This window comes from Siphateles boraxobius, unplaced genomic scaffold (genome assembly GCF_051911475.1).
Source record: "Siphateles boraxobius isolate OS27281-9 unplaced genomic scaffold, OSU_SipBor_1 9, whole genome shotgun sequence".
In the NCBI taxonomy this organism is placed as follows: domain Eukaryota; kingdom Metazoa; phylum Chordata; class Actinopteri; order Cypriniformes; family Leuciscidae; genus Siphateles; species Siphateles boraxobius.
In genome coordinates this window covers 17,065,227-17,092,178 of record NW_027509219.1, presented here as the reverse complement: position 1 = coordinate 17,092,178, position 26,952 = coordinate 17,065,227, and the positions used below count along the sequence as shown (strand labels likewise).

The 26,952-nt window shown below is 35.1% G+C and overlaps 3 protein-coding genes across 7 annotated transcripts; 2 read left to right on the top strand and 1 right to left on the bottom strand.

Annotated features, from left to right (window-relative positions):
* Positions 1 to 975: 975 nt before the first annotated feature.
* On the bottom strand, positions 976 to 6,785 carry lipg (lipase, endothelial). Its single transcript, XM_077223362.1, has 10 exons — positions 6,413 to 6,785; positions 4,676 to 4,860; positions 4,232 to 4,411; positions 3,274 to 3,385; positions 2,935 to 3,159; positions 2,595 to 2,837; positions 2,386 to 2,503; positions 2,016 to 2,240; positions 1,805 to 1,900; positions 976 to 1,667 (listed from the first exon to the last, which is right to left on the bottom strand). Exons 1-10 carry the CDS (start codon positions 6,513 to 6,515, stop codon positions 1,655 to 1,657), a joined length of 1,500 nt encoding a protein of 499 aa, XP_077079477.1. The 5' UTR covers positions 6,516 to 6,785; the 3' UTR covers positions 976 to 1,654.
* A 2,416-nt stretch (positions 6,786 to 9,201) lies between these two features.
* Positions 9,202 to 23,696, top strand: mthfd2l (methylenetetrahydrofolate dehydrogenase (NADP+ dependent) 2 like). 4 transcript variants are annotated; one of them, XM_077223366.1, is made up of 9 exons: positions 9,202 to 9,406; positions 10,008 to 10,192; positions 12,919 to 13,041; positions 13,505 to 13,657; positions 13,925 to 14,032; positions 18,195 to 18,287; positions 18,804 to 18,929; positions 21,085 to 21,152; positions 23,562 to 23,696. In XM_077223366.1, exons 1-9 carry the CDS (start codon positions 9,264 to 9,266, stop codon positions 23,562 to 23,564), a joined length of 1,002 nt encoding a protein of 333 aa, XP_077079481.1. In that variant the 5' UTR covers positions 9,202 to 9,263; the 3' UTR covers positions 23,565 to 23,696. The 4 variants fall into 4 exon arrangements, with proteins under 4 accessions (XP_077079481.1, XP_077079482.1, XP_077079479.1 ...); XM_077223367.1 differs by lacking the exon at positions 23,562 to 23,696 and adding an exon at positions 23,406 to 23,539; XM_077223364.1 differs by lacking the exon at positions 23,562 to 23,696 and having other exon boundaries at positions 21,085 to 21,971.
* epgn (epithelial mitogen homolog (mouse)) lies at positions 23,604 to 26,027 on the top strand. Of its 2 annotated transcripts, none has more exons than XM_077223369.1 (5): positions 23,604 to 23,729; positions 23,836 to 23,928; positions 24,488 to 24,605; positions 25,096 to 25,248; positions 25,385 to 26,027. In XM_077223369.1, the coding sequence occupies exons 1-5, from the start codon at positions 23,693 to 23,695 to the stop codon at positions 25,437 to 25,439; spliced, it is 456 nt and encodes a 151-aa protein (XP_077079484.1). In that variant the 5' UTR covers positions 23,604 to 23,692; the 3' UTR covers positions 25,440 to 26,027. The 2 variants fall into 2 exon arrangements, with proteins under 2 accessions (XP_077079484.1, XP_077079483.1); XM_077223368.1 differs by having other exon boundaries at positions 24,485 to 24,605.
* Positions 26,028 to 26,952: the final 925 nt, after the last annotated feature.

The window sequence follows — 26,952 nt, the reverse complement described above, 5'->3', positions numbered from 1 at the left end:
TGTGTATTTCCTAATTAGCATATAGGGAAAACCATTGTTTTACTCTGATAAAAATTATACATCATTTGCTTGTGAGAATGTTCCTTCTGTAACGTAACAGCATTATCCACTGAAATCAACTATTATCTCTTTGGTGTCTTCGCTTCCTTTTACACCAGTAACTGATGAATCGTCTGGAAGGATTTCATCATTTCTGAGAGGTTTTTCACCAGAAATACTTGACCGGTTTAGCATTCCTGAAAGCAGCACACACAAACGGCACTGCAAGAACATTCTAGATCACTCCTCTGAAGAGAAGGAAACTTCTAGTAAAACTCTAGACTATTTCTAGTCTATTTACTCCTTAAAAAAAGAAGATACTCTTAGTATTTATGGCAGCTGATAAGGACTGGTCCCAAAGCCATAAATTTTTTTATATTTAATATATTATTTTTTAATAATACATATTATTCCAAACATGTAAGACTTAATTTTCTATAGAAGAAGAAACTTGGACGACCACTCTGTTCTTTTCCATGCGGTTTCAATGAATGGGGGTCTGAAATTTTCAAGAATCAAAAAGGATGCTAAACCACTATAAAAGTATAGTTAATGCAATGTTTGTTTCATGAACAAATCATTCTTTGGAGTTGGATCTTTTCAGGACAGATACAGTTCCGAAAACCACTCTGATACATTACTCAGGTTTGACTCACGGATGCAGGATATAAAGCAAGAATCTGAATGTGAACCACATTCATGATGCTTTTAAATCTTTTAGAAGATTGTAGTCTTCAATCCACATTCGCTGTAATTACAAAGAGCAAATAGCAATCTTTATAAATTCTTTTGTCTTCCACAGAAGAAATTCTGTCATACCGGTTTGGAACGATGTGAGATTATTTACAAACTGAAGTTATGTCACGTTTCACTATCATTCTGTCACAGAGGCTGTTTCTTAGGCAAGCAAACTGATAGACTCTGGATTGTAGCATATTTTATAACCTACACAAGTTTATTACAAATTCTTCTTCTTACATTTTATATAAACATTATATACACAAACATGTACAAAACAAGGCACAAAAATGTGCAACATTTTTATGAAGACAAACAGAGCGGCTCTCTCCATTCTTCTGACCTTAAATAATACTGTGAATTCACATAAAATCCTTCTTTCTATTGAAATCCACAGACACATACAAATGTAAAAGTGGTCACCAGATAACTTGGGAGAGAATTAATTTATGCCTTGAACAAGGTGTGCATTAGGTTGATAAATAAGCTTGGTTTTACAGTGCTTTTTTTTTTTCCTTCTTCATAACTTAAAAACATACAAAAATATATATAACAAGCATTGCGTTGTCAAGGAAGAGTCCAAGATCCATAAAACAGATGTTCTGAATGCAACAATGTAAAACATAAAAATAGTATCAAAAGATGAAGACCTAGAATCTCAAACCATCCAAAACAGCCCACTGGTAGAAAAAGAAAATGCCCTGAGCAAGTCCAGTAACCAGCCATCATCACCCATCTGAGCTGGCCATGAGCAGCACGGGTTGTGTTCTACCCACCGAAACCGATAAGGTGCCTTATGCCACCAAATGTGTATCAAATCAAACAAAAGTGCTCAGGTCCTGTGCCACCTTGGGTCCCTGGGTAACAGTGCTTCCTCTCAGTAGTGCAATCTGCAAAAATAAATAAATATGAATATAAACATACACATATTTACATGCATATAAACACATGTATATGTATATCATTTTTTTTTGTCTGTACACATACATACAATAATGCATAATGTGAATAGTCCAAGCATACATACCGTTTCCTAGGTTTCACTTCCCACCCATCACGACATTTAACAAATGTAATCTCTTGCCCTGGTGAGATCTCAGTCTCTTCAGCACAGAAGGTGAACCTGTGAAAGAAACAATTACAACATTAACAAACACAGTTTAGAAAAAAAAGAAGAAAAAAAAAAGTTTAAAACGAGTCATTGCACAAATTTGCAAGCAATGAGCTCCAAGACTTACTTTTTCTGCGTTTCTCCAGCTTTGACTCTGATCCTTCGAACCTCCAAAACTTTTTTGTCCTGTTTACTCGACCAGGACCAGAATGTTGACTTGATGTGTTTCAATACGGACGACCAGGAATCGGAAGGACCTTCCCAGCGAAGTGAAATTTTTAACAGGTCACCAATGTCTTCTTCCGTGAAGACGAGAAATGTGTTTGTGAGGTTCAGACCAACTCCTTCAGCACTGTGAAAAAAAAAAAGAAAAAAAAAGAAAAGAGAAAGCAGGTCAGATTTTAACCTTGCCTTCACATTCAAAAGAGCCCATATAAATGTTTACCAGTTAATTGTAGAATATTTTTGCAATATAATCTTAATCATGAGCTGCTTACATGTCTACGCTGAGGTTATTGGTATCATTATGGGATCCGTGTAGTTTGACGTAGAAAGTGGGATCGGAATCTGCATCCTTCCTGTCGAACACATGCATCTTCATCTGATAGTGGTAACCTGTAGAGAAAATAACCAGTTTAATATTGCAACAAGCAAAGTGACTCATCATTACAGCATGTGACTTTGAAAGGACGCTATAATTACTTACCGCCAAAAGGCGTGTCCGCGCGAGTCTTCAGGTACATCTTGCTTTCTCTCCTCTTACGCATTTTCTTGGAGTTGTAACCAATGCTGTTGCAGCGGTTCTTCCTGCAGCTGAGACAAATGCCCTTCTTGAAGCGATCCGGGCTGGTGCATTGAAAGGCGTAGCTCACGTGGTCCTTGTTCATGAGGGAGTCCACAAAGAGATGCACTGCCCGCTCATGCTCACACTTCATGACTTCCACAAAGTCTGTGTGGTGACAAGACAGATGTGGTAAAATGATGGTTGGCAACCATGAAAAGAGAGCTGGAAATTGCCAAAACAGCAACAAAACTGAAGCACTTACTTCCTGCAGCAGCAGTGGATAGCACATCTCCTAAAGAACAGCCTGGCTGTACATCCCCACCATTGGGATATATATCAATGTGCCCAATTGGCTCCTGGATCCCAATACTAACTCCCAAAGCTCCCCTTGTGTATGTGTGCAGGACATCGACAAAGTCTGCATCATCCGGAGAAAGCCGCTTATGGGACTCCGTCCCCTCGAACATGGGGCCGGCTGGATCTAAACCTGTTCAAAAAGGACAGAGATTTAGATATTTAGGCCTCAATGTGTGCAAAAAGACTAAGCCATTCCAAAGCTTTGTTTCAAAAAGTCAAGATCCCCTAAAATAAAAATACTCACCAGTTATACGTCCAATATTTCCATTTACAAACGTTCCAGCATATCCAGCAACATGAGCCCCAAGACTGTATCCAATCACGTGCACGTCCTCAAGCTGTAGATTCTCTTCTTCCTATCAAATGTAGACATACATTCAATAATAACAATTATTACTATATGTTAATAAATAGAATTTTATTAATTATTTGTCTTATTTATTGTTCATTCTTTGTGTCGTGGAACCACATTTAAAAATCTACAAATTATTAAAATGAAATAGGCAAAATATTTATTTGCTTGCTTCGTCTAACTAAATTCAGAAGGTGAAATGTTCTAAAAAAAAAAAAAAAAAGACTATCCAATAGGTAAACTTCGAAACAGTTTTTTTAGATCCTGCAAAACATGTATTAATAATATTGTTGTTCAATATAAATCATTTATTTGTTCGCTTCGTCTAACTTGCTTTAAAATGCGCTATAAAAAGAAAATACTTTATCTGAGGGAAAAATGTTTTAGACGCCACAAGGCTGATGAGAGCAGCTTTGAGATGTAAAAAAGTCATTATGCTTTTTGCACAATTGCTGTGCCATGCTCAGTGCCAGCTGGGGCATCTGTGTGCACGTGCTGGGGGGTTAATATGTTCAGCTGCTCATTTACACTGCTTGTATCTTTCCTGTATAAAGTTCCTTAGAGTCCAAGGAACCCAGCGTTGATGCATGAATATGTATTGTTCCATGAGAACACCCATAATGCCATGGACTAATTCCCAACATCTCAAACAACAAAAAAACTAAACAGACCCATCTGGAAAAGACAAATTGTACTTCACCAGGACATCTGCTGTCCTGAGAAAAGATGAATAATACCAACAAAGAACCAATGTATAAGGCCACAAGCAGAGTTTTCACGGTTGCCAGTTCTCTCAAATGCAAACAAAGAGAAACAAACACACCCAGTGGGCTGTATAATAAAGACGTACCTGGAGCCAGTCCAAAAGGGTAGCGACGCTCTGTCCAACCCGGTGGGTATGGTTGACGGCATCAGGGTAAAGTTGGTGGGCCAGTCCCAGCCAATCGACCACCACCACATTAGCCTCAGACTCTCGCCTCTGAACAGCAGCCACCAGCTTGTGCATCCAGCTCTCAAACATCCCACTCATCTGTAAAAGATTACACATCCTTTAACAAACCAAACCAGCAAAGATCCAGCAATCATGTGGGAAATTCCAATATTTGCTTAAAACCTGAGAAGTGAATGTATTGCTACACTAAAGAAAATTTCTGGTAAACCTCTATTATTGCTTCAAAGATAAAATATTTGGAACCACCTGAAGATTAAGGCTGTGGAGCCTTTGGGGTCAAAATCCTAAAAAGTCAAATCCAATATTAAAACCATAGGCACATGACAATCTGACATGTCTCACCGTCCAGCCGTGGATGATCAGAATGGTCTTGGCTGTGGCATTGAAGCCACACTCCTCAATGCTTTCCTTTTTCCCAGGTTGGAGGTAACAGCCGTCGTCATCAAGATCAAAAGACTTTCGCATGTTGTACTTGATTCGTTCATGAAGTTGTCCAGGATCCATAGAGAAGTTGTCCTTTGCATCATCTAGGAGGAGTAACATTATTAATTAGGTTTATGTAAAATCTCTAACCTCTACATGTAATATTGGAAAAATAGTGCTTAAGACATTTCAAAGAGCTTAATTGTTTCATAAGGTGTTGAGCTCGAGTTCATTCATGGCAAGTCTTGTGACAACATCTCATTTTAATGACTAGCTTGAACAATTGAGCTACTGTAGAGAGACCAGAACTTGTTTTCTATGAACCAGTTGACCATAAGAATGCCAAATATAGTCTTGATTTGGGATGTAAGAGTTTACAAAGTCCACGCACGCAGTTTCAAGAGGACGAAACCATGGTCTTCCTTCCCTTACTTGGGCTGAACAATTGCTTGTTGAAACTCCATCAGTTTAACCAATTAGAAATGAGCTACAGGGGTGAAAATCACATCCATGATCACAATCCTCCTGAGGTGATAGAAGTTGTATTTGTGTAAATCTCATCTTTGTATTACAAGACTAATGCCTACAAACAGGGGGTCTTTTGTTTTTAGAGTTGTTAGCCTATGTTTTGGTATGTGTAGCTATCCATGTAGCATGGTTTTATTCATAGTTCACACACACAAAAGTTAATCAAAGTTGTCCTAAGACAAGACCATTGTTCAAAATTCATGTATAACTTTGATGAAAGAGTTTGATCCACTTCAGATGTTGACTACTGTATATATAGGCTATACACACACCTAACGAAAATTGACCATGTTTTAGTACAAATAATAATAAGTAAAATAATAACATGTTATTGTAGTTAAACCATGGTAACCACAAATGAGCCATGGCTTTGATCCACTAACCATATTTGAAGTAAACTGTGGCTATACAAATGGTAATTGATCCACTAAAAAACATGGTTACTACACTTTAACATAATAAAACCATGGTTAATCTTCATAAGGTGTGTGTTTTACATACATGAAGTTAATGTTTAAAACTTACTAAACTTTTATAAAATAGGGTAATTTTAGATCAAAGTAGCCTTACACTTAACAAAATCTGTTAAGGCGCTCCCCGGTATTCCAAACGTTCATTGTTCACAAACGTATAAAGTAATAATTGCTTTCTTTGTTTATTTATGTTCAAATCCACCGCTCATGCAGGGAAGTTGTTTAAAAATCATACAGTTTCCAGCACAAAGTCACTGCGGTCGACAACGCGGCAGACCGTTGATAAAACGTGGACTTATCTGGGCGTTTGTTTAAAGGGCACATCCAAAAGAAAGTGGATTGTCCGGGTTTTGCTTTTGTGTGTCGCCGACACGTCAAAGAAAGCGGATATTTTAACTTCTTTTTGATTTTTTTTTTTTTTATCGACAGGTTCATTCAGGTAGTCATTTTTGGAATGTGAGAAAAACGCGTTTCTCAACAGTTTGAATGAAATCGGGACTGTTTGCCATGGTCCGCGAAGAGAATGATTGTAAACAGAAAAGCGTAAAAATATAAATCGATGAGGAATTTTTACACACTAAAGTAAACGCTTAGTATTAAAAATCCGATAACAGCAATTATTTAGTAAACTAAAGACTTAAAAGAGTTCTCTTACCTTTCGAGTGAACGTTCTTGCCGGCCGCAGCAGCTATGGCACTGAATGAATGGCACAGGATAAAACACAAGCAAATTGCAATTCTTATTGATTTGTCTACCATAATGTTCAGAGCTGTAAAATTCTTTCGTTATTCTTTTGACAAACTTTAGTAACTGAGGAAGTTATACGAATTAATCCTTCACTGAGGTGCCAGGAAAGTGTATGAACCTGTATCAGGTTGCTCATTAGAGTTTTAAATAGTTTTTTTCAGTCATCTGACCATCGGCAGATATCTACGAAAAAATTCTTTCTCTCTAATTGGTCGAGCCCCTGAGTCTACGCTGAGGGCGTGGCATATACGTTTGAATGAATTGTAAGTTTGTCAAAGACTGGCACACATTCTTTCTCACGCTGCTTTTAGTTTTAACCCTATGCCTCCCGGGTCTCGTGCTGACTGACGCACGGAGCATACCAACGGTTAACGAGCCATCAGCACTGCACATGACTGTGCTTGTTTACAAATATAGATCGCATGTTTATGCGATGTTTATGTTTCAAAGTCTATTGGGGCAATTTTTGTTCAGATTTTACAATGTAGGGGAGACAGGGCTCTTTCTAGGTTTTTGGTTAAATGTTTGTTGGTTGTTGTGAATTCAGTCACGCCAAACAAAAATTGCAATATGATTGTATATTTTTATTTAAAAAAGTATTTGTTAACTTTTTTTGTTTAAATTGTACTGAATTTATGGCTGTTTTTATTGAGTTTTTACCCAAAAAATTAGCCTATTCATTGAATTTCGCTTTTGAGAATCCTTTTTTTTATATATAGGTGAGAAGATTAAATGCTATCATACATAGGCTATTAAAAAACTATCTTCCACATCAACAACACTTCTTAACTTGATTATTATTTATCTTCTTAATAATAATAAACAGTAGGCTAGGACTATTTTCTTTGAGATGGTCAATGAGTATTCAATGAAATCTCTTTTTTTCTTTGGCAGTAATGTTGGAAATGTTCATAAGGTTTAGACCTATATGTTGTCAACACTTCTAAGAAATTTCAAAAACAAACCTTCTCTGAGAAATATAGACTGGGGTAAAGTCACAGAGATATGTTTGAAATTTCCAAAATACAAACTTGCAAATACAAGTTTGCTATAATACAAAAGATGACAAACTTTGTCTTATGATTTTGGCAAACATAAAATTAGAACCTATAGCTGGGCTACTGGATGTTGGTGAAATCCAAGTGGGTCATATAAAAAGCTTGCCCCCCCCCCCCCCTCCATTTATATAGTGGATTCTCTTTTAGAAAACGCCATCATGAAGCCTGTGCATAAGACAAGGGCTGCATACTAAAGAGCTATAGAGCTTAACAAGAACACATCATTCACTGGCCACTTTCTGTCTGTGGCATAGAATTTGGGCATTTGGACACATTGACATCAAAAACATTGACCTATTTCCTGCAACAGTTATGCTTTATGCTTATATCTCATGCAAGCTTATAGAATGTGACAGATATGAATCTGTGCACCATGTTTATTATAGTTAACTAAAACTAAAACCATAACATTTATTTTTTATTACTTGAAATGAAATAAACATTAACTGAAATAAAATAAAATATATAAAAAACTTAAACTTATTTTATTTTAGCTAGGTTGCCAAGACAACATTTCTCATTTTAATTTAATTTAACTTGATGTACTTAAATAACAAAAAAAAAAAAAAAAAAAATGAAAACTATAGACAAAAAACGATTAAAATGACACACAACAAAACAAAACAAAAGCACACAACAAAATTACTAAAACTTTAACTAAAATTAAAATAATTTGGAAAATATAAATAAAAACTGAATGAAAGTATTAATACAAATTATAATAAACTCAATGATAATTTATCAAATAAAATATATTATATTTTTTTAAAATCTGCAATCCTAAAATAACATTGCACAACACGCTTGTTTCATGGGGATATATTGCATATTTCCCTGTTATGCAACAATACATTTGGGTTAGTGTTACAGGTCAAACACATTTACAAACCTTGCTCCCAAACATTTTTCTTTAAAATATTGAGTATTTAGCAGTCACATTTTATTTTAGAGCAACAAACAGATTTTAAAAGTTAGGCTACTAATCCTTGTTTCATGCAAGATTTTATTCTTTGGTAAATGGCCTGGAAAGCGAACACTGAACGCCTATTGAGTTTCAACACATAATTTGCATTTCCTAAAGGAAAAGTGCAAGACAGCAAAAGAAAAGAGTTAAAGTGTAGGTAAAATGATAGTTTTCCACAGTCATGGAAAACATGGAAATATGGGAGGATTTTAAAATTGTGAACTCCATGTCACGCAAATTATTAAAATATTTAAAACCCATATATGTAATATAGCATATAGTCTAGCCTATTTAAATGAAGTTCTAATATAAGTTTAAATTTATAGGCTAAATAATCTAATTTAAGACTGAAATGATCTACAAAACAAACCTTGACTTAAAACTTTATCACTTTGGGTTAGAATATATTCAGAATATATTCTAATCTTTAAAAAGAACAAGGATATTTAATACACGATCTTTATATCACATGCCTGGCTTTATGTCTGCTCTGACTGTGTAAAGGTCTGTGCTGGTTTTTAGATCCGATTTAACGAAATTTCCTGTTAGGTTAATAGACGTGCATTCATTAAATTATTATTTTGATGTTGGAGTTTTATATCACAAAGTGACACCAGCATAAATTGTGTTTTGCAGACGTTTTACGTGTTTAACACAGAACCGGAAATCGTTTTGTTGTTAGTGTGACGCGTCGAGACGCGCGAGCTGTGAGGAGGAGGAGCAGGTGATCAGTTACTATGGCAGCTCCCACTGCATTAACAGCAAATTATATTAGAATACAGACTTTAACATCATATTTTCAGCATTGTCGGCGATCAAAACGATGGATTAACCTGAAAACAGTCAACCGGAGAACCCCTTTTTGTCAGTCATTGAAAAGGTTAGGACTGTATTTCCCCCCTGGTTCAGATAAACAAAGGTTGCATGCTTTTACAAACAAATCACGCGTGTTTTCCAACCGAGCAGCTCATAAACATGTTTTTTTAAGCCTGAATCCATATAAACAGGACACACAGGGCATATAGTCATTGTTACAGAAGGTCATTCATTCGGCAAATACATTTCGTACGTTTGAATATTCCGCCACCATGTGGGTGTCATAGACACTGATACTCAAGCAGGTTTTTAAATACATTGTAGATTATGCATTATAATAGGTTTAATATAGTGGATTCCTCTTCCATAATCGTGAGCTTAGAATTATACAGTTCTATCTCCGTTTAGGGTAGTTCTGAGATATTGAGCATCAACGTTTTTAAATCCCTGCTGTTTTGTGAGATGGAACCTTTTTATTTTATTAATAAGTACTGACAAAATATTTTTTTTTTTACAAAAATAACACCACACAGGCATTAATAAACACCTAATGGATGAGATTATGTCAAAAACTCAATTTCGACCAAAAGTGGAGATAGAACCATATAATTCTAAGCTCACGATATGTCTTGCGCGGTGTATTGTTACATATGTTTGTCACATAGATATGTTGCCACGGTGGTCTCAGGGACAGAACTTGCTCGGAATATCCATAAAGAAATCCAGAGTGATATAGCAAAACTAGTGGCCCAAGGCAACAGGAGACCCCATCTGAGTGTTATCCTGGTGGGAAATGATCACGCCAGCCACACTTATGTGAGAAACAAAACCCGGACGGCTTCACTGCTTGGTGAGTCAGCGTAAACTTTATCATTTTAAAGGAGTGGTTCTCAACCAGGGACAAGTGGGTCTGTCAGATTTCCAGGAGGGGGAGGCCCCAATAAGTCTTAATGTCACCATGAAACTTTTTTAACTTAATATTGCAATATTTACCACAAATGATTTATCCGTGCTCAATTGCACATCATTATTGTTTTTTTACAATTCATGTGCCCTCACAATTAAAATACCCTCCCGGAGCCACATCTTAAAAATGACTAAAAAAATATTGAGTCAAAAAGTTTGAGAACCACTCATATAAAGAATTTGAGTAGATTTCAAAAGTAGACAACTTTATCTGCATGTATGCTTATGTAAATTTGGGATGTTTGAAAATAGATTGTTACATGAAGTCACTGTGATTTTACATTACAATATGAAGCATATTGTTTTTTCAAATGTGTGGAAGAAAATTAATGCCAAAGCTGTTTGAAACAAAAAAGCTTGTTGAATTGCACTTATTGATAAAAATAGGCATTGCATTTTTATGGGCTGACATTCAACAGGGTCGTATATTAAATTTATATTCAATTCAAAATATCTCACACAGATTTTCATCATTAACAATTCAATAATCAATATTCACTTTTCAGATTTCATTTGCATTCATTTTCCATTTCCATTTTATTTCGCTTTAACAAATTAAATTCCAGAAATTCAGTGGTTCAAATTCAACAAAATTCAGCATTGCACATCCGGGAACAGCAGGAATAGCAGTAGAGCACAGATACATGATCTCCATCTGCTGTTAGTCGACCTCACCAGCAGGTGGCGCACGTGTTGACGAAGACTAAAGCAACAGTTAGAGAGAGCAGTGTTGCCAAGTCCACTTATTATAAGTGACTTTGGGCTTGTTTTTTTGTAAAGTCGCTTACAAATACTGGTAGTCGCGGGTGGGTTTTTTTTGGGCTTGTTTCTAAAGTGTAGTTGCTTATTTGGGCTTGTTCTCAGCTCGTTGTCAAGCAGATATTTTCTATATGTTATTTAAACGTTGGAGTTTGTCTTGCCTGTTCCCTCTGTCCCCCCCCCCCCCCCCCCCCATACACAGTTTTTTCCCACCCACATCCTGCTTCTAATTGGCTCTGACCCAGATGGCAACGAGTACTAGCCAATCAGAGGCAGAGCAGGGCAATCGTTTTTTTTTCTGGTTGGGAAAACGTCAGTGAGTGACGTTTGAATGAAAATACGTGCGAGTCGCGACTGATGGTGACTGGACTGTAGGAGTGTTTTTATATATTAATTATATTTTAGATATTATAGATATAGATATTATAGTTTAATATCGTTTAACCCTTTAACTGTCACTCCCCCTTTTTTCGCATAGACATGGAAATCACTATTCAAACTTAAATGGTTGTAATTCAAGAATGCTTTGGAATATAGACCTATGGTTGGTCTTGTTTTAAAGAAGACATTTGCCAGGTTACTGTTGAAGTGAAGTATTATGAAATGATGAAAGTGAAACAGAAAAAAAGTTTTACAAGTTTGAGTTTATGGAAATGAACAATGTAAAAATATCATTATTTATATTTTATATAAAATATATATATATATTACAAAATATATTTTACTCTAAAACTGCAAGAAAATGTAAGCCATAAATCTGGAGACGGTGTGTTCCATTTTTTCGGTTGACATCTCAAAAATGAGCTTTCAGTAAGATTTTATTTGGCCGCAGTACCAACATTTTTCACTAGACGGACAGCCAAGCTTCATTACTGAAGAAAAATAAACTGTACCGTATGCACAGTTTTACAAAACTGTGCACAGTTTACCAATCTGTCCACATGGATGTAAATTGACAATCTGTACCCACAGTTTAAAACTATCCGTCCCCACGGATTGTAAAACCGTGCACACAGTTTATCTATTTTTCTCTTCCTGGAACCTAGGGGGGCTCCGTAAAAAAAGCTCTTTTACTGTCGATGAGAAAAAGTCGCTTGTTTTGGGCTTGTTTTCACGGGCCTAGTTGCTTATTTGTCTCGCGAGATCTGGCAACACTGAGAGAGAGTCATTCATTCACAAAAAAGGATTTACAGAAATGAATCAAACGTTAGGACTAAGTGGGATGATTATACCAGTTTATGATTAGACAGTTTATGTGAATAAATATCAAGATTCTAAAAGTTGTGCATCATGCCTGACACCTACATGAACACTTTACAATTGGTTTTATTACTGTAAATCATTCTCTTCAAATGCGTACATATGTATACATATGTAACTTTAGAGACAATCCATCCAGAGACTGTCTGATAATCATCACATATTCTTACTACCTGCTACATTCCTCTAAATCCGTTTTTATGATTGAATGGCCCTGTCGTAAATGGCACACATCATATGAACTTTCGGTCTTACAATGGCTGCGCAGCATTTAGTATAATTTAGTCGCATTTAGTCATTTTAGATTTTTAAAGAGTGCTCGGCGGCCCCTTTGCGGTCGATATGCGCCCTCGCTGCGCACTTTTGTCAAGCCCGCACATGTGTGAGCCCCGCAGCAGACTTCTTCCCGACAGTCAAAGTGGCATTATGTCACGAAAGTGCGGAAGACCGAGAGTGTTTAAGGTGCATTCATATTAGGGTAAGCTCAGTTAATGAAATGCATTTTTTTTATTAGTGCAATTCAACAAGCTTTTTTGTTTCAAATACATTTGCCATTGATTTTCTTCCATACTAATGGTACTTGTTTAAAAGGCATGACAAGCAGTACAATCTCCAGGCCATCATCAGTATCTCAGGATGAGATGTTGGAATTGATTGACAAATTCAACAGAGAAAAAAGCATCAGTGGGTTGCTGGTTCAACTCCCTCTTCCAGGTATTATGTGAAACTGCAAATGATAAATAATTGTTCAGTAATTATAAACAAACAAAACCTAATGGTGAAAGTGCTACAGTTATTGTCATGGGCTAGGACTCCTATTTTGATATATTGTTGTGATTTGTTTAGTTCCTATTTCTCTGCTCCGTTCTGTTTTGGTTACTGATTATCTCCTCGTTTGTTTCTATGTTACGTATGATCATCACCTGTCAGTCATTTAGTTGTAATATTTGTCAGTCTTATATTTAAACTCCCTGTTTCGTTTAGTCCCTTGTCGGTTATTATCTTATGTAAAGTGTTGTGTTATTAAAGTCTATTTAGAGAATTCCTATCCGTGCGTGTTGCTTTTCCAAAAATGTTACAGTTATTTCCTTTGGTATAATAAAAACATGCATGCTTGCTGAATTTATCTGGTTCAGATTTGAAATTGTGATCAATTTCTTGAATGTATCTCTGTCAGAGCACATCAACGAGAGAGCCATTTGCAATGCTGTTGCCCCAGAAAAAGATGTTGATGGATTCCACATAGTAAACATTGGGAAACTCTGCTTGGACCAGAGGTGCATGGTGCCAGCCACAGCAGCGGCAGTGTGGGAAATCATCAGAAGAACGGGTCAGCTTTCATAGAATTGAGATTCAAATTTTCTTCAAGATGTAAATACAGTCCGTTTCTCAGCCCTCTCATATTGCGTTCCTAGCAGAGATGTTATTGGGCTGTATATGATTACATTAGTTAGCAGCAGGTGTAAAAACAGTACCTGATGTCCGTTTATATTACTTACACGTTTGAAAATATTTTTAGGGTTTTACATGACATGTGCATTTGTGAAAAGTAAGTTAATAATGTTTACTCAAATTCTATGTCTCTTTTTTTTCTCAGGCATAGAAACAGTTGGAAGAAATGTGCTTGTTGTTGGACGCTCCAAGAATGTAGGAATGCCTATTGCAATGCTTCTGCATTCGGATAGAAACCATGAACGGCCGGGAGGTGAGATTAGTGTCATTTCCATATTTTTATTTTGTAATTGCCTGCAGATAAACAGGTATTTATTATTGTTGTTTTCCTATGAGTATATAAATACATGTGCCGTGGACACACACTTGAATTGTACTTGCAGTTATGAAGCGGCAAGTAGCATCCTACAATTCATATTCCTATATATACTTAAAGTCACCATGAAATCAATATATACATTTTTTTAATGGAATATTGCAGTAGTTATTATAAATGATTTATCTGTGCACATTATTATTATTATTTTTAAATTCATGTGTCCTCATAATCTTTAATCAAAATAACTTCCCCTCCTCCTAGCAACAACATCTCTTCTCTTCTCTGATGATGTGTTTACTGGTATGAGGCCAGGACAACCTGTCACTCACATGAGATCACAGCAATAGCAAACCACAATAATCCAAGGATCCAATCAATTCCTGATGGACAAAATCAAGTCCTGCCCTACAGTTTTTCTTGTTTTTCAAGAAGCCATTGCACTTGGATATATGGCACAATAGGCAAGAAAGACTATGGGTGCGTCTCAATCAACTCCCTAGTTCAGTATTAAGGGCACTGATCTGGGAGTCAGTTACTTTAAGGACTGAATCGTTCACTTCCTAAAACGTTCCACAATGCACCGTGAAAACCAGGGAGAATCGATGCTCACTATGTTCCCTTAAGCAAGTTCTAAAGCGTAAAACACGTGAGCCAACTCACCACACATAATGACAAGCAATAGATGTTTTTTTAAAATACAAACCAGCATAAACATACATCGATAGACAGGTAATGAACATAATCTAGCTAACATTTATAGTTTATTTATGGCTGAAATGTTGCACGTATATGTAACAAGCAAAGTATTTATCAGTGCTTTAAGTAAAATAAAAAAACATAATGGGCCCTATCTTGCACCCAGCGCAATTGACTTTGTACACCGACATGTATCATTCGTATTTTGCACCCGCGCAAAGCGGACTTTTCCCTGCACAGACGCACGCCGGCAAACTAGGGAATGAACTTGCGCTCCCTGGGCGGTTCAGCGCAAAAAAGGAGGCGTGTTCTGGCGCAAACAATCCCTGGTGCTATTTTGCAGTTCCAGAAAACAATTGCGCCACTGACCAGAAAAAACCTAGTCTAAAGTCAGTGGCGCGTTGCGCGTACATTCAGATGCTATTTTAAGCGCGCATGCTTGGCCATAATACAGAGTGTGAACAACGCGCATACACTGTAGATGATTCTCTCATCTACACAGATTTATTTTCCTTTTTGCAAATGATACATTAATATAAGGAAAGATATTAAAACACGAGGGAAATCATTGTTGTGTCCATGACGATGGGAAAAAAAGCTTACGCATTTACCCAAATTATTATATTCATGTTTAACCGAAGCTAATTTGGGTGGGTTTGTCCCATCTCCAATGTCACTTCTCTTTCTTTTACGGCCCTGACGAGAACATTGATCTCCTCGGCTGAGAACCGATTCTGAAGCGCGCATGGTAAATGCGCCGTTATAATAGTATTGCGCCATTGAACAAGTGCACCTCGTTCATCATGCTCTAAAAGGGGATGTGATATAAAGCTCTTATTGTTTCCCATTACGCCCAAACCACACCTATGAATAATGAAACTTTTATGATTATTTAGAACTTTCTTTTGAAACATTTTAAGTAATCTCAATTGTTTCATTGTTTTGAGTTTTATGCACTTTTTTAATGTAGACAAACTTTAATTTAACCGAAACTGGGTTGGGATTTCTGTTTCCCAGCATACTTTGCCATGACACTCGAAAGGTAGAGTAAATGCTAAAATTAAGTGTTATATAATGTTTTATATAATTTATTAGTGTTTATGTGGTGTTTATGTTTAGCTATGCTAATTTAGAAGAGTTTCTGTTATTGTGGTTATTTTGGGGGGTTACCATCATGGTGAAGAGTGTAGCATGTGCTTGGTTTCAGAAGAGGTATTTGTTAAATGTTCTACATTACCGCACTTATTCAGCAATTGCTCTGCTATGCTAATGTATAAAGCGTATATTACCAATTAGCAAGTTAGCATTTATTGAATTAGCTAGTTAAAGCTAGCCAAGTTTCCACTAATAATAATATCTAAGTTGAGATTGCATGATAATTTTAAGTTAAATGTATGAATTAGCTTATTCAAATATTTCAAGATAAGAGTAATTAAAGTGTATGAGTTCTGCCTACTTAAAGTGTACATTTATTAACTTAAAAGTTTTGATGTAACTGATTACCTCAATTTTTGAGTTTTGCCAACTTATTCAGGTTTACAACTAATGCATTAACTAATGTTAACAAATGATACATTTATTGTAAAGTGTTACCAAATATATAATAGGTTGTAAAACCCTTATACTTCAGGTGAAAATAGAATAGAAATAGACATGTTGAAAGACTTTTTTTTAAATATTTATTTTGTAATGCATTGTATTAAACAATAATTAAAATGTTGTACATATTTATGCTTAAATAGTTTTGAGTAGTTTAAAAAAATAGTTTTTACATTTAATTTTTTTTATATTGCATCATCACTAGCATTAGCATTTCTCCAATAACATGGTCAGTTGTGGTGTCACAACTCAAGTGGTGTTTAAAGTTTTAACATTTTTAAAATAATTCTTGCCTTCTTGGAATAGAGGAAAAGGAGAGACCGGATGCTTTTTTTTCTGGAACTGTATAATTGCTAGAAGGGAATCATTTATTTAGATATCAAAGATTAAGGTTATGTTTGTGCAAGACGATTTCAACAGGTAAAATGCAAGGTATGCTTCAATTGAGTTGTGAAATCAATCATTTTGATAGTAGGTTTTGCTCTAACATGTAAGAAATTCTTTAAACAATGAGAGAAGCAGCCATGAATAAGTTTTGCTTAAGTGTGACTCACAACCTTACAAGTAAAAAAATTAAAAAATGTTTTAGCAGATATGTCTAATGATGAGGTCCTGTGACAGTGATGATCACTGCATTATAATTAAGATTGTAGTTATACAGTAACACAGTATAAGCTTACTTGCACATAGTAGTAGTCAATTCCACAGAATGAAACCTGTAATTAGCCAAATTTCAAAGCTTTTAGTTTATGTGGAAATATACAGTTATGGGAATGTCTGCTTAGGAATTTCGTCATCTTGCTGGTGGACAGAAACCACCCACCATTTACATTTTTTTTAACAAAATTGTGTCATGAACCAAAATTTTGAAGTGTTATGAATTTCCTGGATAATTAATAGTTTGAATATTTAAATGCTAATGAAATGTTTAAAACATTGATTTTAGATATAGGTGGACTGATGTGCTTGGCAGTCAGATTTTAGATCATAACTACTGTATTTAGTGAAAGTAGTATTTACTAGTGAAATCTGATTTTTTTTATAACAGAGGTTTACTGATATAAAGTGATTAGTATTGTACTAGTCACACCATGATCAACTCCATTTAAAATAAAACAACTTTTATTGGAAGACTTTCAGATATTAAAGTGCCCCTTTTATGTTTTTTTTCAAACATTAGGCCTACCTTTCATGCTGTGTGTAATATAGCTGTTTGTGAATGTAAAAGGTCTGCAAAGTTTTAAAGATCAAAGTGCATGAACACTAAAGCTATTGTCTCCTAAAAATAAGAATCTATTCTGAACTACCAAAATGAGTCATCAGCAATTCCAGCCTCACTTCCTGTTACACACCTATGTAACAATGGAACAGATTTGCATAGTGGCAGCCTATGGTCTTAATTGGCTGTAGGACTGGGCCATTTGACCAATCAGCCAATCAGAGCAGTGTAGGCCCGTGGAAGGGGGGGGGGGGGTTAAAGAGACTGACTCTTTGAGAAATAAGGTGAAGGTATATAATGAGAAAAGTAGTGTTTTTTTTTACATTTGATGTATATAAATCTATTGAAGGAGACACTTTTAAAACAAAATTAGGAACCTTTAAAATAGGATAATAGGGGCACTTTAATGTGGAAAAAAATGGACTGCACTTTTAATTTTTTGCTTAATACACATACATGAATGATCTACATGAAACAAAGCCTACATTCACAAATATGATGTTATAATATGTGATGTTCACATTAAGGCCTACTACAGTGCATTCCATGATGAAATAATTCTGATGTGTATATATCTCCCAGGTGATGCCACAGTTATCATGGCTCACAGATGCACTCCTCTACCACGACTGAAGGAACTTGCCAGTCTGGCTGACATTGTGATTGCAGCTGCAGGTCAGGTTTTTTTTGTAATATTATTGCACGGCCATCTAGAATACTTGATTCTTATTGGTCAATAGCTGCATTCTGCGGTCAGATATTTTTTGTGTAATTATTACTTAACTTTTTAATTTGTTAGTTTATTATTACGTCCATGTATTTATTTATTTATTTGGTAAGTAGTCATGTAAAAAGTGGGATAATGTACATTAAGCTTGTCATTATCTCAAAATAAACGCCTTCAGGATAAGATAAGAACTGTACTTTGTTGTCGTTCATTTTGTAATATTGACTAGCTGACTATATTATCCCTTGCTTAGACTTTGGTTATGTAACATATTAAGTCAGATGTGCACTTATTTTTACAGAAATACAAAACTAATGAGGTTGGAATGAGTTTGAACACTATCTGTATTTTATTTAAAAATGTAGACTGTGTATAAATATTAATATTTTTATAAGATAAAGAAAATATGATGTACTTTAGAGAGTGTGTCTTTTTGAACAGCCTATTTAAATTTATAACAACAGGTGTTCCTCACTTAATAACGGCAGATATGGTAAAAGAAGGAGCTGCGGTTATTGATGTCGGCATCAACCGCATGCTGGACCCTGTCACTGGTAAACTTCGTCTGGTTGGGGATGTGGATTTTGAAGGTATATGACACATGACTGCTCTAGAATTTGGTTCATTCATATTTTTGTCATTTTGTTATGTGCTTTTGTCATTTTAATTTGATATTTCTATTTATCTTTGATTGATTCTTATTTTAGTTTAAGGCATTTTAGTATTTCAACTTATTTTATTTCAGTTACAGTGGATTTAAAAATTCTACACACCCCTGTTAAAACAGCTGTTTTTTGTGATGTAAAAAATGAACTCGATAAATCATATCAGAACTTTTGCAACTTTAAAGGGGTCATGAATTGCGGAATCAAATTTTCTTTGATCTTTTGACAAATAAGAGGTCATTGTACAATAAAAAAGTTTCAGAACTCAAAACTTCCTCCTTAGTTTAAAAACAAAGCTCAGAAAACGTCTCGTTTCGGATTTTGTCACATTATTACGTCATAGTGCAATGAAAGACCGCCTTTGCAGAAGAAGATCAACGTCTACTTCTACATCTCTTTAGCCCCGCCCACTGATTCACGCACGTCATGTAGTAGTAAATACGAGACGGATGCAAACACAGGATTACTCGTGCAACAAAACCATAGAGATGCCGCTGAGGATTACAAGACGTTTCGAAGTGGCCAAGTTGTGGAAAAACAGTCTTTGCATTGCCATACTTGTGATTCTAACATTAAGAAAGCATAGACAAACTATATTTTTAATGAAGTTTTTGTCAGATTGCATCAATAAGACACTATTCGTTTGCCCGCTTATGCGGATTCGACTACATTGAATCCGACAGTAATGTCGCAACACACAAGTGTGAGTAACTGTTTATTTTCAACCATGTGTCACTATTGCTTTGTCTGTTACAGATCGATTCTGTACTAAGTATTTATACTGTAGCACCACAGTTAAACAGAATAGTTGTGATTTGCTGTTCTTTCCTTTTCTGTTGCATTCATTGGTTAATGCATTGGATTATCGGATATGGAACAAAGCACATAGAGAAAGCTGCTTTTGATCGAAACCGTTCGCTGCAAGCCTGAATAAAAGCTTCAGTGAGTGACATCTTCTGTTTTGTCATCAGTAAGACATTACAATATTTTTCATTACACGAGACTGGAAATGACAATGTATACGTTTTTCACTTTATCGAAAAGGATGATCTATGGATAGCCTATAAGAATGACAGTGTGAAAAATATATAGGTACGTTCATTCATAATTCCATTTATACAAAACACTGTAAGTTATCATTTGTCAACTATAACTGTAGTTACTCTTAAGTAGGCTATACTTAAACTTTTTTGCCACAACTTATAAAGCACGTCACGTGCATAATATGTACTACAAATAAAAGTTTCACATTGTTGGCAAATGTTTCAACTATGTGACGAGATATTTTTTCAACATCGTAAGTTTTCAGACCAATTCCACTCGTGTAATGGTGGGGACGTTGAAAATACAACACCCATCAAAACAGAGTGTTTGAAAGACAGAAAATTGCTATTTTAAAATATCTATATTTACTATTACTAAATTATGATGTAAAAAATATGATAACATCATAAGAGGACCTTATAGAAAAAAATGACAGTTATGTCTATGCAATGCCACTGAAAGCCAAAGTGACACATTTCAGAGAAAAAAGATCAAAATAAAACTTAAAATTACCTAACTGCCTAAGCGAGCACACCCTTTTATTATTGTGCATGTGGCTTCATGTGAAATGGCACATACCTGTCTTCACCTGAAGTCAAGGAAATGGGTGATTTGAACCTTTCAAATTTTGTGAACCGTGCGTCAGCTGATTTATTGAAAAGATCTGATTTAAAAGGATTTGTCTTTTAAGAATGTTTTAGGATTTGGACTTTATCACACAAAGCGTGCTACGAAAGGAAGTGAGAAACTCAAATGGGCTTGGAAATGGAATGACAGAATTTCGATCATTCTTTGAGCGATTTATTGCTTTAAAATTAAGAAGAATTCTGTATGAACGTCATTCGATGTATCTAATATAATTTCTCAATCCCTCTAGGCTCTGTTTCGAGTTCATTGTGTGTTCGTTGGCTACAGAATCCGCTTAGCAACGCGATTTATAGTTTATTCTCTCTTAGAAGCATAAAAGAAATACTTGGCTCAGCCAGAGTTGTCAGTGTTATTTAAGACGTGGTATGTTTTTTGTCTCTCTAATCAGCTGTGAAGGAGAAGGCTGGATTCATCACTCCTGTGCCTGGAGGAGTCGGCCCAATGACCATAGCCATGGTGATGAAAAACACAGTCACAGCTGCCAAAAATGCCCCAGCATACTGAGCACACACAAAATGAACTGTCATTATAGGTGGACAAGATGCAAGCACTTTACTGTCTAGATACTTTAATTGGCACTATTTGTCCATATCTGCTTCCCTACAACTTCCTTCCCTGCCCATCCGCAAGCTGAAACAGGCTCTTCTAGCTGGCTCGGCAGCCATGCATATCTATGACAGAAACTACACCCTAATTCTTTTCTAACCCCTGGAAAGATTAGAGAGATGCCTCCTCGCCGTTGCCCTTCCTACAGTGTTATTATTTTGCTGAGAAAAATGGGTTTTATCGTGCCAGTGTAATATTACCTCCCTGACAATGCATCAGTGGAGACGGAAGTCTTTTATTCGGCTGCTCAACAGGTGGCCTCATGGGTGGGTAATAGATGGTTCTCAGATATCCCGCAGATGAATCTGTCCACACTGAGGGAGACGTGGGGTTTTAAAGGATATTAATAACACGTTTTCTGAGGAAATTATTTTAACAATGTCATTTGAATTCAGAACAACAAAATGGCAAAAAAATAACATAAGGATTCTGCTGTATTTAATATGCATTTGTTCATCTACCTATTTAAGGTATTATTTATACATATGGTTTATTATGCAGAAATGGGTGTTTTTGTATATAAAGCTCGTATTTATAATTTTTATCGGCATCAAATATTTCATAATATTTTATTTCTTTATTTATGGCATGTTCTTTTCATCAAACAGTTTTTTGCATTTTGGATCCTTTGCATCCAGACTGACAATAAAAAAAAAACATTGAATTAAATATAGCCTATCTGATGTTTCCCTATCAAATTTTAAAAGGTGGACATATTTTGCCTTACAAAAAGGCGGTGAAACATAATGCATTTAAAGTAATGTCAAAGTAGTTTGTGACAACTTTTCAATGTCAACTAACTCTCATTAGAATATTAGTAGACTGTTAGGTTTGAGTTAGTAGAATAAGATGACAAGTAGTTGCAAAGTTACTTATTGTTAGAATCTCTAAAGTGGACCATTAAAACTAAGTGTTACTGAAACTGTTCTTGTAGCTTGTAAAGTTTAGGGATAGTTCACCCCAAAATTACATTTATGTCATCATTTCCTCACGCTTAGGTTGTTTCAAACCTGAATGACTCGTATCTGTATCTGTAGAACCTGTATCTGTATAAAGGCCCAGTTTCTCAAACGGATAGATTAAGCCAGGATTAGGCCTTAGTTCAGTTTGGGGATTTAAGTAGCTTTTTTAAATGTGCCTTAGAAAAAAAAAAACTACTGATGTACATCTTGAGACAAAACAATGCCACTGATATATTTCAAGATATGCTAGTGCAAGTTGCTTTCAGTTAAAACAGGTCAAACATGCATTTTATTCTGGGACTATAGGGACTATTCTCTGTGAAACTGGCTAAAAATAAGATATTTTGAGAAGGAATTGTTTTTTTGTTTGGTTTTTTTGAAGCCAATATCAAAAATGGTTTGGTTACAAACACATATTTTGTGTTCTGCTGAAGAAAGAAGGTTTTGATGGAAATAAGGGTGAGTAAATGATTATATAATTTTCACTTTTGGGTGAACTTTCCCTTTAAAGTGTTACCTGAAAGATGAACAATAGGGTAAAAACTTTTTTTTGTGTGAAAACATTAGGATGGATAATGTACCAAACATATAAAATCCTCATCTGATTATAGTTTTATTTTATTTTATTAGAAGTTAGAGAAAACCTCTAGGCAAATAATTTAGAATCATGCTTATGTGATACTTAACATCCGGTTTGCGGGTGAGATGGAAGATACTCTTGATTATCTTCTAAAATCATTAAAATATTTGTTTAATCATTGCTACATTGAGTCCTCCCACATAAGTGCTTTAAAATAATAAATTACTGCTTTTCAGTTTAAACATGTTTTTGTCTTTTACATGTTTTTTTTCAATGTTCTAAGTTCTTGCCAATTGTGTTCGCCCAACAGCTAAATATGATGTCTAATACCAGTAACAGTCAAATATAATGTAGACTGCGGTGTTTAGAAAGATACAAATGAAGTAATTACTAATTAATAATAAAAAAAGAGTAACACTATTGATATGGTTCACGGGGGTAATGGAACATGACAGTCAGTAAAACACATTTAACACTTAAAATAATACTTTGTATCAGTTATTAGACTTTTCTTTAATATCTCTTGTGCCAGTATAAGTATCTAAGAGTCAGTTTTTACAGCTGCTGGTAAATACTTTGGTCACTGAAAGAAAAAAAAGAAAATCATGTCTGTGCACGCTGCTTGCCTTTGGACAAGGAAGTGATGCAGAGCAATACAGGTATGCCTAAAAGAGTCTGCACTTCCTGTAACCTGTTCAAATGATTGGCTACCATTAGTGACGAACAAAAGGTTAAGGATGATATAAAATGTGAGGAAAAACCTTTCATCCGGAGAGCAGCAGAAGTTTGACGAAAGCCGAGCAGACTCAGAATCTCCAGTCAAATTGAAACAGTACTTGGGCCACAGCATGACACACGTGGATAAAATGGGTTTGCACTATCAGGGTGAGTCCAAATATACTTTTTACGATCTTACAACAAATGTACTGTTTTCAACTAAAGACAATAAAGGTGACATTTAAAGTTACTTATATTGTTAAAACTCCATCAGTACTTGGATTGATGGTGTTAGTCCTCTTCTCTGGACTTGGAGACACTAAGGAGATTTCAGATGATGTGCTCCAATACAACACAACACATTCTGGTAAGTACCCCTAAAAAATAATACATATTAATGTGGTACCACTTAAGGTTCATTCGTTAATATATTAACTAACATGAACTAACAATTAGCAATACATTTGTTACAGTGTTTGTTAATCTTTGTTAATAAAAATACAGCTATTCATAGTTTGCTCATGTAATATTAACTAAGATTAATAAATGCTTAAGGAGTATTGTTCATTCTTAGTTCATGTTAACTAAGGTAGTTAACTAATGAACCATATTGTTAAGTGTTACCATTAAGTTTTTTGAAAGAAGTCCAAGTAAAAACAGTAATATTGTGAAATATTATTAAAAGACCTTTTATATATTCATTCCTGTGTAGTCGTTCTTAATATTTCAGGTGCTAATTTGTTCAAAAGACTGTTATTTCAGAACTTAAGTGTATGAAATATGCAAACATGTCATTTAAATATGCATTGTGCTAAGAATGCAGGTTCTTTGGCATGTGGACACAAGTCTGAATACCTATCAGTTAAACTCACAATCCTTTCATGTGTATCCAGTAAAACTGTCTGGGTGTGTGTGTCTATCAGTAGGTAGTGAAGAGCAACCACGGGTTTTGGCTATTCAAACACCCTGCAGTCCAGAACATGAGGGATTCTGTTTCAATGGTGTGTGTTCCTACTCCACCGAACTGGAAACCCCCATCTGCCGGTGAGACCAGCCATCAAAATCAGTTCATCTATAATCATACATTAAAAACCACATCAATTTGAACCTGATAAACCCTTGATTTTCTGGTTCATGTTTGTTTAATTAGCAAACTAGCAAGTTGCAAAGCTTGGGTTGTGGCTGTGATGTAAATACAGCCTTGTAGATATTTACAAAATGGGATGATCCTTTTGATATGTCCCTCCCAAATTTTCTTTTTGAAACTAAGAATCAACATACTCTGTTAAATTTTTTCCCCCCGAAGATGTAAATAAAGCAGATTATTGGTGTATGTTTGCAAGAAAATACTATTTCACTGTTACTTGCTATTTCTTTTTAACTGTTTGTGAAATGTACCTGCAAATTCTGAATAAAAATGTATTTTTTTTAGTGTAATGACAATCATTCTAGTCAACAAGCCCTTTTTATACTGTTCAAAATGATTCCTACATCCTGAGACCTTCCTGACAAACATGATTTCCACTGTCTTTAGGTGCAACCACATGTACAGTGGTGTGCGCTGTGAACATTTACTTTTGGACACCCACAAGTTATCAAGTCCTGAGGAACTCATTGGAATTAGCTGTGGTGTAATTTTATTACTGGGAGCCATCATTGGACTGATGTACTTCTGCCTACAGAAAAGGTAAAATCCGGAATACAACATTTAGTCTTTTATCATACAAGTAACAAATGCTTTGTTTATTTGCAATATTATGACGTAACAATAGCGCATTCACTGTATGAATGATGATTAAATGTCATTTTATTGTACCTCACAGGTGTCGGAAGTCATCACCACCCTACAAAAACTATGGCTCTGAGAACTCTGTTTAATTTAAGCTAGATATGACGAATGCTCCTAAATTTAAGACCGGAAGAAGGACGAAACTCTTCAAGCAAGACAGACCAGACTGACATAGAGGCACAGCTCCCTCTAGAGGACAGAGCGAGAACGGCAAATTAACACTGTGTGACTCGTTTTCCATGATCCGCAAATGACTTATTAATGTAACAGTTGGAAAATGCAGGTTGTTCAACAAAGTAATTTTATATTAATTACATGCGTCGAGTCCTACTCGATACTTGTAATTATACGATAGCATGGGCACTGTAACATTGATTATCATTTACTTTTATTTAAAATGGTTAAAAGAAACTGCATGTAGAGCTATCAATTAGATGAATTTATGTTTATCCATAAGCAAATGTCATGCGCTGCCTCAGTAATGAATGTACTGTGTAAGCACACATAGGTAGGCTATTTATTTCACAACTATATGATATCTAAACCATAATGTATTTGTATACGATGTTTATTTATTGACAGATTTGTATAAACTTTGCTCCTAAAAAAAATGAATGCAAATGTATTTTGTTTGAAATTACTGTTGTATTAATGTAGAGATAAACTATCTGAACTCAGCTCAAGCATTATTCACATTAAATTTGTGGGTAACACTTTATAATAACTGCATGCAATGAATCATTAGTTAAGCATTAGTAGACAGTTTATTCATCATTTGTAAAGCATAAATAGAAATTAATAAGCAGTAAATAAATACAGTTATAAATGCTTTATTCTTGATTTATAAGCATATCTATAATGTGTTAACTATTTTCATAATTTATTAATGATCAATTTATCATTTCTAAATTAAGTGTTATATTATTTACAAACCAGTTATTTAGGAGTTGTCTGTGGTTCATAAAATAATTTAGAAAGTGTAAGTAAACGATTAATAAACTATTTAAAGTCACACTTAATATCATTTTATTTAGATGTAGTAACATAGTTACTCGGTGTGTTAATAAATGCTTTATTAACACGTATTACTACTGTAATTCATGATTAATTTAGGTAGTTATAAAACATTTAGAAGTTGTCAGTTCACTTTTTTTGAGCTAATCTAAAGTGTGGACTATTTATGCCTCGTAAAGCTTTTACAGAGGAGATTTAAAGGCTCAGTGAATAACTATTATATTGTCTAAACAATAAGATGTATAAATGTACATTTAAATAGTTTATTAATCATTTACTTGCACTTTCTAAATTATTTTATGAACCACTGACAACTGAATAACAGGTTTGTAAATAATGTAATAATTTAAAAATGATAAATTGATAATTAACAAAGTATGAAAATACAATTATTAAACACATTAATGAAAATATGGTTGGATGTACTGCCAAATTCTCTGAAACGCCTTTGGAGACGGCTTATGGTAGAGAAAACGAACATTCAATTCACGGGCAACAGCTCTGGTGGTGGTGGGCATTCCTGCAGTCAGCATGCCAATTCCAATGTGTGCTGTGTGATAAAACTGCACATTTTAGAGTGGCCTTTTA

Coding starts and splice junctions, on each gene's coding strand:
- mthfd2l (XM_077223367.1), top strand. CDS start 9,264: ATGGCAGCTCCCACTGCATTAACAGCAAATTATATTAGAATACAGACT. Junction 9,407..10,007: donor TTTTGTCAGTCATTGAAAAG/GTTAGGACTGTA, acceptor TTTGTCACATAG/ATATGTTGCCACGGTGGTCT. Junction 14,033..18,194: donor AAACCATGAACGGCCGGGAG/GTGAGATTAGTG, acceptor TATATCTCCCAG/GTGATGCCACAGTTATCATG.
- lipg (XM_077223362.1), bottom strand. CDS start 6,515: ATGGTAGACAAATCAATAAGAATTGCAATTTGCTTGTGTTTTATCCTG. Junction 2,241..2,385: donor AATAACCTCAGCGTAGACAT/GTAAGCAGCTCA, acceptor TTTTTTTCACAG/TGCTGAAGGAGTTGGTCTGA. Junction 1,901..2,015: donor GCTGGAGAAACGCAGAAAAA/GTAAGTCTTGGA, acceptor TTTCTTTCACAG/GTTCACCTTCTGTGCTGAAG.
- epgn (XM_077223368.1), top strand. CDS start 23,693: ATGACACACGTGGATAAAATGGGTTTGCACTATCAGG. Junction 23,730..23,835: donor AATGGGTTTGCACTATCAGG/GTGAGTCCAAAT, acceptor AAACTCCATCAG/TACTTGGATTGATGGTGTTA. Junction 23,929..24,484: donor ATACAACACAACACATTCTG/GTAAGTACCCCT, acceptor TGTGTCTATCAG/TAGGTAGTGAAGAGCAACCA.